The sequence below is a fragment of the Perca fluviatilis genome, chromosome 22 (genome assembly GCF_010015445.1).
Source record: "Perca fluviatilis chromosome 22, GENO_Pfluv_1.0, whole genome shotgun sequence".
NCBI lineage: Eukaryota > Metazoa > Chordata > Actinopteri > Perciformes > Percidae > Perca > Perca fluviatilis.
The window spans coordinates 12433065-12445635 of record NC_053133.1 but is presented as its reverse complement, the minus strand read 5'-3'; the positions used below and the strand labels follow the sequence as shown (position 1 = coordinate 12445635).

Genomic DNA, 12571 nt, shown 5'->3' with positions numbered 1-12571 from the left:
GTGCTGAAAATATTTCTAGATTTTCACGCATGCCTCTAATTTCCCCATAATGGTAGTTGTGAATGATTTTGTTGTAATGGCATATAACTGCTATGTATTGAGAGAAACTGGGTCAGCATCATAGCATTCCAACAGTAGTCATATGCTTAATATGATATATAGCACATCACAACTGTATGCAGAGTCATAGCCAGTAGTACTAGTCTTACATAATGACGGATTCATTTATATATTAGCATAAACATGCACTCCGGCACACACCTCTGCAGTTTCTTGATCTGCTCAGCTAGGCTCTGCTTCTCATTGGTGAGGAGGCTTATCTGGTACTCCAACTCCTGGACAACTTCTGTCTGTTGCTATAGAGAGACAAAAAGTTTACACAGACAATTTTTTTTTCCTCAGCTCAAGAGTAGGTACTTCAATAAGTCAAAACTCTTCATGACTTGGTGACATATTTTACTTTATTGAAAGAAGCAGTCCCTTTTCAATTACTTCCACAGCCTTTTACTGAAACAATGGGAATATAGAGGGGGCAATTAAGTTTTTCAACATTGTATCCAATAAAATATATGAAAAAAAAAAAATCATCATTATAGCTCTGTAGACCACTACTTTGCTTTGATAAATAAAAGCAGTTGACTGTCAGGGGAAACTGGCGCTGTCTCTCAAAAAGTGTGTAAAGCATGGTTTCAGCTAGTCCTGTTTACACGATGACGCTCTTGGGTGAAAACGAAAAAATATTTTATCGGATGTGCCTTTCGTTTATACGGCGACGGCGTTTTTGGGGTTTAAAAACGCAAAAAAGTGAAACCACCCTCCAGAGTGGAAATCTTAAAAATGCTCCACCGTCGCGTTACCGTCTAAAGGGTAAAAACGCAAAAGTCTGAAGACAGAGGTGTGGAGAGAGACGAGAAAAAGGCGTCTGTTGTTATGGAGTAGGCTACAGAAATTATAGGCTCCTGTTAGAATTTCAATGTAATGGCTCAATATTTAAAATGATTTCAACAATGTGGATAAGGTTGTTATAGTTCGATGACGATATGTAGGCTATTCATTTGAGCCAGAGCAGGCGACAACGTTGCGGATGAAGAGAGAGAGAGAGCAAGAGAGAGAGAGAGAGAGAGCAAGCGAGTGGCAGCGGCCAGCGGGCAGAGGAGGGTCTGCTTCAGCCTCCTCTGCCCGCTGCCTCTCGCTCTCAAGCAGCGGCTGAAGGGCCGCGAGACTCAGGGTGTTGGTGGTGCTCCCGTGGGTGCTGTGTTGTGGCTTATCACGGTCAACTGTGCCGGTCATCATCAGACAAACATGCAACTCCACCTCCTCGTCTTTTCAGACAAGCTTTTGTTGTTCGCTTCGGCATGTTTTGGTTTCGCGCTACTAAGGAGAGAAGTAGAATGAAGGTTCTAGGCAGGCGGGTGCCTTGGTGGTGTTGTGTAGCAGTGCCACCTTGTCACCTGGAGTGACTACTACATCGAATTTCACACAGTTTTGCGTCACCATATGCACGCAGATTTCCCCCCCATAACGCTCGTCTAAACGCAGAATAAAAAGTGATAACGCAACGCCACTTTTGCGTTTTCTCTCCAGATCGTTTCCGTGTAAACATAGCCTAACTTTATTTATTTGCATGACTTAAAGAGTCCGAGCAAAAAGGGCAGTGTGTCTATGATAATAGAATACCCATTTCTACTGGAATAGCAAAATAAATCTGATCACAAAGCTTTTAATGCGGCCGAAAGCAAAATACCCGACCGACTCACTCATTAAAACAAATCCAACATTGATGTATGGAAGGTACAACTCATGAAGAACTGTACATCCGTGAATTACACCCATACATGTACATACACAGCGACACACAAACCTGATGTAAGAGGTCAGGCTTCTTTGGGGGATCTTGGGCGATGCAATTTCCTGGAAGATCGCCAAAGTCCACCCCTACTGACACATCAACCGTGTCCCGAGGAGAAGGGACGGAGACACCACAGTTCCTGTAGAGATGTAACAGGTCGGGGGGTTTTGGGATGTTGAGGCCGACATCATCCCACAACTCAAAGTCCTGGAAATAATTTTTTTTAAAGCAAATAATTAAACAAAACTCATTTGTGGTGGCAGTGGGCGTGTCCTCTGCATAGATGAAGCAGGACACCGTGCAGGCTCACAGGACTGCCGATCCGAGTTGTTGAATTGATTTATTTACAAGACCCTATCACAGTTCTTAGACCAGTGACCTCATGCGTACATGTCCGATACCTATTTTGCCTTAGGAATTAAAAGATGTTCTATGAAGTAGCAGGCAGAAATAAATTATAAAAAAGGTGAATTTCCTTCAGAATTGTCATTTTGTCTTAAAAAGATACATCCAGAAACATCTTTACCTGATCATCGTTTTCATCAGAGAAGGTGATGGATGAGAGTTTGTGGTCATGTTTTAATAAATATTCATTCACAAGGAAGTTCAAGGCTCTTTTCTCCAGTGGGCGTATAGGCTCCTAGAGAGGAAAAAGAAGCTGTGAAATGATTCACTCAAGACTTAGGAGTGATATCATCACAGGGGTTTAAAAGGAACACATTTACTCTAATGTCTTTATTTACTTGAACAAATTAAAGGAGTTCATAAATCTGTTCATTCTCAACACTTGTTTTCCCACCTGAATTTCAGGACTTGACTTGAAGTTTTTTCTCTCCTGAGAGGTCACTTCGCTCTCTGAGAAATTGAGAAGATTAAAGATGAGTTTGAAAGGATGCTGAGTGTTATTCATCTAGAGGAATTCTCTTAGGAAAAAAAAAAAAAGAGAGAAAGCTGTAACAAAAGGGGGTTCAGGTGGAGAAGAAGTTAAAAGTACGCCACACCTGCTGCCTGAGTCAAGTTGGCGCGCAGAGCCTGAATGGTCTCCTTTGCTTTCCGTAGCTCAAACTCCAGCACTGGACAGGAAGTGACAACACACACACACACACAGGAAATGCATCCAACCAAAGACAGGGAACAAACAAAACAAAGATGGGCATGAAAAACAAAACAACCACACAAAAGATTGTAAGAGTCATAAACAAAATAAAAAAAATAAAAAAGGATACATGCAAATCATGGGTCTAAGAAACGCATGCAGCAGAGGATCATGGTAAAGCCGGCTGGATGATGTAATGCATTGAGATGCATCTCAATGGTAGGATTTCCTGCCCTTGTTTTCCTCCCATTTATAGCACTGATGTGACTGACTTGAAAAATTAAACTTTGGACCAAAGTTACTTCAAGCCGAGGTGAACAAATCTATTCAAGCTACTGAAATGTAGGCTTGATAATCTAGGAGCTGTCTGACAAAGGATTTTTTCCCAGGAAAATGCCTTACTAATAAGTAATTATATAATTTGGTTTCAAGCCACTCAAAGGACAGCCACTGCTTAGGTTTTTACTTCTTCGTATAGGCCATCATAGTGTGAACACAATCTAAGCTATAAAACTCAGGTTTCAAAATGTCATTTAGAACTTGGTAGGGTACTGTTTTAGACTTGTTTTCCGTAAAAAGAAAATCATAATAACACAAGCAAGCTGTTTCGGACGTCCTTTACAATCAGAAGCAGCAGACATTTGAATAAAATTGTTGATTTGTACATTGAAATTTGAAATTCTAAACTAACACTGAATAAAGAAAAACACACAAGATCCTTAGACACGTTTAGATAAAAAACACACGCAAAACGTAAGAAGCGATGGAGCAGGAAAACTATGTTGCATAGCTGTGCACTGAAAATCTGCCATCTGATGTCTATTGATGTTCCCAAATCTGTCATTTAATGTCTGTGGTTCAACAGGTATTGTAGAAGATTCCATACTTAAAATACCAGTATGAAGTGCAAAAGGCAGTTAAAAAAATGTCATCAATCTTTCAAAATAAAATGAGTAATTTTCTGTGAGGTGAGGTCATAGTCAATTTTCAGTTTCTACAAATTTAAGAATACTAGAAACTGCAAAAAGAAATTCCATTAACACATTTGTTGGACTTTTCTGACCTATTTCACCGACTCCATCATGCCTAACCTGTCCAGCAGACGAGAGTGCACAGGATGCAAGCGCAACAAAATGGAAAACCAAGAACTGAATAACGGGGAGAAGGTTTAAAAAAAAAAAAGCAAAAAGCTAGTCTAGGATGGAGTGACTTGTCCAGTATTGTTAACTGGGGTTTGATCAACGTCAGGAGAAAGCCAGAAAACCCAGAGTCAGACAGCTGGGGGCAGGCGTCTTGGCAAGAAGAACAGGTTGTGGGGATGAGAGTGGGGGTGGGTGAAGAGGGGGAAAAGGAGGGGGACGGTGCCAATATGGTAATAATAGTCATTTTAAAAAGATATAATTTGTAGTTGGGAGCATGAAACCAACATCTCTGCTGCATGGTTTTAACTGTGCCCTTACTATGCATGTTTTCATAAACTGATAAAAGCCCCAAACCATAAGCAAGCTAGTTTCATGTTTACATTTTAGGTGTAACCACCTACTTCACTTAAGACTTCAACCTTTTTAAAATAGTCATCATTTTTCAACTCTCATAATGCAATAAACACATTTACTCACATTTACAATTAATAGACATGTAGACAATCCTTTTACCAAACAGGAAGACACTACTTATCATGTTTAGCAGTCATGTACAGTACACAGGGAGGGGGGGGGGGACAATCTAATGTCAAAGAAAGAAAACACATAAAGCATTAAATGTGCCAGTGTGTGCACAATTCCATACTGCAGTTATGGATTGGGGCTTTTCAGGACTTATTGACCAACACTTACCGATCAAATGAGTGGATGACTACAGAAAGCTGGTAATGGATAATGTTAACCACTGTACTATGGCATAGTGTGCAGGGCTAAAAAGTAATGTTGGCGATTATAAAGTAGAAAGATGAAAACAGGAGGCAGATTAGGTTTACATAATATGATTTGTCCCTGCATGACAGCACTGTTCCATCTGCAATCATTGTAAAAGTAAAAGGCTTATTCATCTGTTGTTTTACTTTAGTCAACAGCATAAAAATGCTCATCACAGTATCTGAAAACCAACAAGCTGCTCGTAACCGAGCAGCTGCTCTTCAGACCAGCGCTCTGTGATGAGGCGCCATCGCCATCAAACAATGCTGAGACAGGTAGCGAAAAATCCCACAGCCTGACTCAGCAGTGTGAGAGTTGATGGGAAGAGGCAAGAACACCTCTACCAAGTTAAAGAAAGAAAGATACAGTATGTGGTAAGTGGAACATGTTGACAAAGAGCCAAGCCTTTTGAAATACACGTTCTGCTAATTAACTCTATTTCTACGGCCAATTTGAAAACTACATACAAAACAGTATGGTAGTGTTAAAACACAACAACCCCACTGTTTAGTGTGGATACTGACATCAAATGTGTAAAAAATATGCTCATTATTATTTTGCCAATGTGACAACATCAGACTTAATACTTATTTCACTTTTGTGGTGGCTTGGATTAAACTGTGTTTGATGCAGCTGTCATCTTCTTTGTTTCTATGCCACCCTCCAATTCTGTCCCATGGTAAGCCAGGTCTCTTGCTTTGAGCCCTGGCAGTACGGTTCATCTTACCTGCCACCCGCTCGTCCGACTCTCGGTTGCCGTCATCTGAGTAACGGGCAAAGTCCAGAGAGTCCAAGGTGCTGATGCTGCCTGCTCGATCTGTACAGAGACACAGAGACAATAATGACACAAGTATACTGTAAAATCTGCACAGTTAGAGGAGTCCACTGGCAGCTCACAGAGCTTAAAAATGTGACAATGCACTGATGCTGGAGAAATGTTGCTTTATACTTTCTCTTCTCTGAAGGGACAGGGTCAGCTACATAACAGAAGCCCCACTGCGGTAGGGATTCAGTATTCTGCTTAAGGACTCTTAACCAAGATGGAAGCATGCTGACATTGGGCTGGAGTTAAAGGATGGTGTGACTAACCACTCGGCCACTCTTCTGCAAAACAGATGGAAACTTTATTAAATTCAGCTAAAAGCAGAGACCTTTAAAAACAATGTGGAAGGTTATACTTTAGCCAAGAAACATATGAGTCACACTGCACATGTGGGAAAACAAATCAATCAAAACATTTTAACTTAGTCTCGCATTGCCAGACCTTCCTCCACAGTGCTGCGAAGGAGGGTCTGGCTAGTCCACACAGCATTCCGGGATGGGAGAAAAACATGCTCTGGTTTATTGGCATTTTTTTAAACAAATGACAATCGCCATGGGTGGCGCTAGGTGCTGGACAGAGCCACATTGCCGCTGCAAAATAGCCTCAGGAAGAAACTTGTTTGGTGGAACGTGTATGTTCAAAAGTTGTTTTAGTCGTGCAACAGAAAACTCAGATTGGACAGATAGTCTAGCTAGCTGTCTGGATTTACCCTGCAGAGTTTTGAGGAGCAGTTAACATTAGTCCTCATAAATCGACCAGAGTTTAAAATGCCGTTTACAAAGAAAGCGGAAGGTAATGGACATCCGTTCCGAAAAGAGGTGCATCCGGCGAAATTATATAGATATAGGCTAACTTCGCTGAGACCTTTACTTAATGGAAAACGGCCATTTCCAAACTAACACCTCCAACCAACAACCTGCTAAAAGTATTGTTTACTCCAAGAGCACATGAAGCGGATACAGAAGCATCCTTGTGCTCCTATTTCACCGAGGTAGGCTGGCCTGGTAGCTCAGCCACCGGTGTTAGTTTTCCTCCACTTCAATACAAGTGCAATATTGGACTATTTGTTCTCTGATATCAAGATACAGTGGAAGGTCAAGCCAAATGTAGCATGTAGACTAGCTTTGAAACCATGGCTTGCTTTACTTAACAAAGCTAAGGGGCAGTGACTCAGTAACTGTGTAAGTAATGAAGCTGAGAATAAAATCATTGATTGATATTTTGAAAAAAACAACTGTAAAAACACTTACAGGTTGAGACCTTTGGCTTTTAGGTCGCATTAAAGAAAAGTTTAAAAGCAAACCATTGGGTCTTTCTCAATTAGCTCACACCAATTAGTGACCTTGATTTCTCTGACTGAAGAGTACTGTGTTTTGTCGGAGTATGATGATTAATATCAATTGATGTTCGAAAGGAACTAGAGAAAAAAAAAAAAAAAAAAGCATGTTGCTTTGGTAGTTAGAGCAAGGAAAAAAGTTAAAGGAAAATCAGTGTGCGTGCCTGTGTGTGTAATGCTCAACAAGAATCATTTCTTTAACTAAATACTGGATGGTAACAACCTTACATTTGGGGAGAAAAGCATATAAAGTAAATGCATATGGTTAGTGTGGTTGTGTGTGTGCGTCACATGTTCAAATGTATGACCATGCAGCTTCACAAAGCACACACACTCTCAGTCTTGTGACGGTACAGTGAGAGTGTTTCTGAATTGGCTGCGAGTATGACAGTGTGTGTCATTGTTCGGTCATGCTGACATCACGTTAACCCCATTTCCTGTGGAGAAGGATTCCAACTGTCCTTACTTCCTGATAATGTGAGGAGTTTTGGGGTTTTTGGTTGAATTCTATTTGGTGAACCAGTGGTTACCAGAGGGTTTGTATGTGTTTGGGTGCGTGCGTGAGGGGAAAGAAAAACCTGTAATTCCACAAGGTGCGGGAGCATGCACAGGTGGCTTGTGTGCGTATGCCCTTATTTGCAAATAAACAAGTTAGTATTTCTTCCTGGCTGACCTTTCAGTTCTGTGCCTGTGGTGCATATTGTCTGGCCTGTGATGGAACTGACACTTCAGACTGTCGCCTCGTCATTGCACTGCTGCTGGGCAGCGCTTTGCCCCACACGACGCGCGACGCGCACGCACACACACACACACACACACACACACACACACACACACACACACACACACACACACACACACACACACACACACACACACACACACACACACACACACACACACACACACACACACACACACACACACACACACACACACACACACACAGCAAATGAGAGTTTATTTGTACACTGAATGAAGGATGCCTCTTTGTCGCTGGTGGTTTGTATTGAAAATACTAATCTTACAAAAACAACTGGGAGACCAACAAAAGCTTTTTAGAGAAAAGAAAGTGGAAAGACAAACATAAAGAAAGATATATTTTTCTGCTTTGGCAAATATAAAAACAAAGGAGATAAATTGGAGACAGGGAGAGAAGCAAGACTTTAGTCAGAGAACAAAGAGATACATTTAAAAAAAGCTGATACAAATACAAGACAAGGAGAAAAAAAAAAGATGGATGTCAGGAGGAGGTAGCCAACAAGCTCTTTTATTGGGAAGGATGTCTTGCCAAGACTGTCAGCTATTTCAAAAATTATAAATGGGATGAAACAATGGGAAACAAATTATAAAAGGATGCACATGCAGGCACACAAACCTGTGTTTGTCTGAAAATATCAACATTATGAAAATATAGCCTATTCAATGGAATGTAACAATCAATATGCCTGTGTATACTGTAAACTGGGCATGATTGTCACCAACATGGTTCTAATTTTACAGACACAAAACACACACACTTCAACAATATCATTAAGAGCTTTCTCGCACAATAACAACTCCCTGTTTTGACATTACAAAGAGAGAAGACATGAAAAAAGAAAAAGTGCATGTCAGGTTGGGCCAACTAATAGGCAGTGCTACTAAGGGAGAGGTACATACATAGTAGGAAGACCAGGCTGACAGTGGTGTGTGTTTGGCCTGGATTGCCATTGTGCCAACTTTACAGATATGTAACAAGCGAGCACAAATTAGCTTTCCAATTCATTTCCTGAGATTATACTGCCACTTTTTGGTATCCCATATTATGTCATGTGTGGCAAACCACACCAACTTCTTAAATGTGGCATCTTACCGTCAACCTTGCATGCTACCTCAAAGGCTCCTTGCATCATATGAGGAGATATGTACCTGACTAGGCCGGAGAGAGAACCATTCATGCCTCCATGCTGCAAATTAGCAAGGTGGTGAGAGATGCCCTACTGTGTCATGTGGTTCAGAGCAACAGCTGCAGATATGATGCTGCTTGTGACACAGCCATTATCCATACACACAATGACTGCAATCAACTGCTTACGGCTGCTAACAGTCTCTGGTCGTGTGGAGTTTGTGGAATCAGAACCCTTACCAAATACATGAACAGTGCTATTAAGGCACTGTTTATAGAACTAAAGGCTGAGCATAGAAAGACCAGCCAAGTAAACTAGCATCACACTATCTATCTATAAAGGATAACTATCTGGAACCCTAAATGTGTGGTTATTATCATGGCGTGCCATGTCACAATGAGTTACACAGTCCATGCAATCATATGAAACCCCACGCATCCTTCCAAAACCTTCTGAAAGCATAACATTCTGCAGACCAAAATTATTCCAACACAATAAGACATTAAAAGGACTGATATAGGTTGTTTCTTTTGTAGGGCAATAATAGTGTACGGTCCTTAAGAATCACGCAGACAAAAGCAAGGTATTGAATGTTTTGCTATCGTTTGAAAAATCATATTGCAAATTGGCTGCTTTACAACAACAGAACAGTTGACAACAGAAGACATTCGATCAGTATCCCCTTGCCTTCCTCAACAAATACTTAACTCTATCTTCTACCCTCCAAACATGCGGAAAACGATCATTCCAGTGATCACATGAGTTCTTGGCTATGAGATTATGCTGGAAAAAAAGTGACATTGCCTCAAGTCCATCGCCTTCTCCCTCAACAACTTCCATCAGCTGATTTTTTTTTCCTTTTCCTGTCTACATATGGTAGATTATATTTATCAGGAATGTGGCATTTCATATTCTTATGAACCGTTACTCTCATCAATAGCTAACTGAGATCACTGTTTCTCCATGACTTTCCTCCCAGTTTCACAACAGGGGTGCTGTCATGCTTTTCGAAGACATCATCATAAAACAGTTATTCTGTGACCGTGCTCCAAACCTTTTGGGATTTTGTTAATGCAACCACCAGACCTTTGCAACACACACACATTTTTGTTTGCTTCTGTGGTCTCGAAAATGTATATAGAAAGTCAGTCTACACAAGTATTTAATTCGACCTGGTGGGGTTATATACGGAATATATTAGTTGCCTAGACCCACACTCAACACTATACAACAGTCTCCCAAGACATCAGGTTGTTGTCAATTGCTACAGCATCTAAATAAGGGGAAATAAATCTTCTGATTATAAAAACCAGATCCTCTCTTTCTTCAGCACTGATATGCTGTTGTTCTCAGCAGGAAAATTGCTGAAAACATTCATCATCTCGCCTTGTACAAATGCAGTGCCGCTGTCATACTCTGATCCCATCAGAAACTTAAACACGGATTTAAATCCTGGAATTGATAAGGAGACTATCCTCAAATGAATGACCACATCCACTGGTTTTATTGTACTTAGATTATCGACAAGATGTAAAGAGCATCTGCTTTCATGGGGACTGATTAACAGAAATGAATACCAAATACCTTTTTTTTTCCAGTGGCAGGTTAAAGTGATGGTTCGGAGTAATTTCACCCTAGGGTCCTTTGTACCATGACCTCGGGCCAAAAACCCCCCCAGAAGCTTTTTTCACCTGGGTCGAACATTGGGAGAGTTAGCTAGAGTAGCGTTATCAGCTGAATAGCTTAGCGCAGGGGCTAATGGACCCAGGTTTGTATCTCGTAAATGACCTCACTAATAATGCCTGAAATGATACCAAACTTCTACACTAGTACAAATAGGTTATGCATTCATAAAATGATGAACGATTGGAAAGTTTGTAAGTACACCAGAAGTTTATGTAAATAACACTTGCTTGCTGGCTTCTGCTCTCTACTGTTGTTGTTGCTGCTGTAAGACAAGTGCTTAGGGCCGTCTACAAATTACAACACCGAAAAGAGATACAGCAAAAATATTTAATAATTTAATTTTTTTGTTTTAAAGTAAGTGCTTTAATATAACTAGCAGGAGACAAGTTATAATTGAGGTAAGTTTGGAGACATTACCTTATTTAATCATTAAATTAATACATATTTTCAGTCAAAAGGGGCCAGAAGAAAAGCTTTTGTCACTCACATTCCCTTCAATGTCAAGCTCCCCTGCTCCCACAGTTGACTTAAAGTTTATGGTAATACTACTCCTGCTGCTCTATAGCAGGCTTTATTTATTTGTGACTTGGGCTGTCACCATGGTTACAATTATCATGGTATGTGTGTTTATGGGTCCAGTTTTTTAAGTCCCCTTTAAATGCTGCAGGTTATTCCCATACAGGAGTCACTTAAGTGGAGGACGGTGCTACAGATATACATCCTTGACCAATAAATCAAAGTAATATTTATCTCCCTGGCCTAGAACCAACTGGTACAAAGCAACAAAACAATTAATATAATACACTGTCCTCTTAAGCAAGATGTGGAGACACAATTCCTACAAACTGCAGCCTTCACTTCAAACTTGATTCATTAGCAATGCAGTTCAATGCAGTATTGCAAAAGCAATTTGTACAAGCCTTCTCTTGTTTCTCATTTTTCTTTCTGTAGCTGATCCTGACCTCTGACCTCCCTCTGCCTTATAGGGCTCAATTACATTAGAACACTTCTTATAGTCTGTCTTAGATAATGCAGTCTGTATGTCAGCCGAGCAAACACAGCTGACCCACGAAACCCGCTTGTTGGCTGCGGGCCCTAGACCGGGAGGGCAGGTGCAGCAAGAGGATAACGTTATCTCATGATCGATTGGCTAAATCCAAATCCAGTGTTTTAAGATAACGTTAGCTAGCCATTGGGCTAACGTTGTATAATGCAGCATTAAAGACGGAGCTAGCTGACAGTTACGTGACTAGCACTGGGAGCAGCTAACATTACTTACGCAGTGGTCCTCCAGGTCCGAGTACCTGGTCCCTGGCAGGCGGAGTGCCGCTCTGTCGCTCGAAGTTCCCAGGGTTAGAGAAATAATCCCTCAGCCTCGGGAGCTCTCTGCCTGCTTCTAACAGTTCTGTGTGAAACTCCAGGGCCGTGAGAATGTATTGGTCCCGTAATAGCTGAGCAGCGATACCATCCACTGATATCCGTGTCTCGGCGGTGCCTGCCATAGCGGAGGTGGCCGCGACCGAGACCGAGCCCTCACCGCTGGGGCTCGTCCGGTTGCTAGACAGCAGAAGCGTCGGTGGCTCGGCGTCCGCAGGCGGAGAGAAAGGATTACCTGGTGGCGGCCCTGGCGCCCCTTCACTCGGGTTTCTCTCTGTGTGAATTGTTTCATTGGGGCGCCGTTCAGCCTCTTCCTCAGAATCACTGAGATTAAACGGGTTGACCGACGCCATTTTTGCACTATAAAGATGTTTAGCAATCTAAGCTAGCAAAGCTAATCAGACCCACTTCTTCCTGAATGGATATCAAGCTAGCTATGGTTTGGTAGGCGGCTTTGACAAGGGGAAAAAATGCGAAGCTGTAATTGGTCAAATTTGAGAAATGTTCTCCCAAAGCCCGCCTATTACCATGGGATAATACAAAATGGTTGGATAACGGCGAAACAGAAAGGAAGACTGGGCAGGGCACATTTGACAGCTGAT

The 12571-nt window shown here is 41.5% G+C and overlaps 1 protein-coding gene across 9 annotated transcripts in view; it reads right to left on the bottom strand.

Annotated features, from left to right (window-relative positions):
- Window positions 1-12432, bottom strand: part of relch (RAB11 binding and LisH domain, coiled-coil and HEAT repeat containing) — a 38617-nt gene extending 26185 nt beyond the window's left edge. For 6 of the 9 annotated variants that reach the window (XR_005637958.1, XM_039789800.1, XM_039789801.1 and 3 more), the window contains exons 1-7: window positions 11872-12432; window positions 5586-5675; window positions 2851-2922; window positions 2649-2704; window positions 2376-2489; window positions 1862-2056; window positions 262-356 (exon numbers count right to left, since the gene is read on the bottom strand). Coding sequence is in view for 8 of the 9 variants with exons in the window: in XM_039789800.1 (XP_039645734.1) it covers window positions 262-356; window positions 1862-2056; window positions 2376-2489; window positions 2649-2704; window positions 2851-2922; window positions 5586-5675; window positions 11872-12322 (1073 nt within the window). In the remaining variant the exon portion in view is untranslated. The remainder of the gene's footprint in view (window positions 1-261; window positions 357-1861; window positions 2057-2375; window positions 2490-2648; window positions 2705-2850; window positions 2923-5585; window positions 5676-11871) is intronic. The other 3 variants (XM_039789805.1, XM_039789807.1, XM_039789803.1) reach the window with 2 other exon arrangements.
- Window positions 12433-12571: the final 139 nt, after the last annotated feature.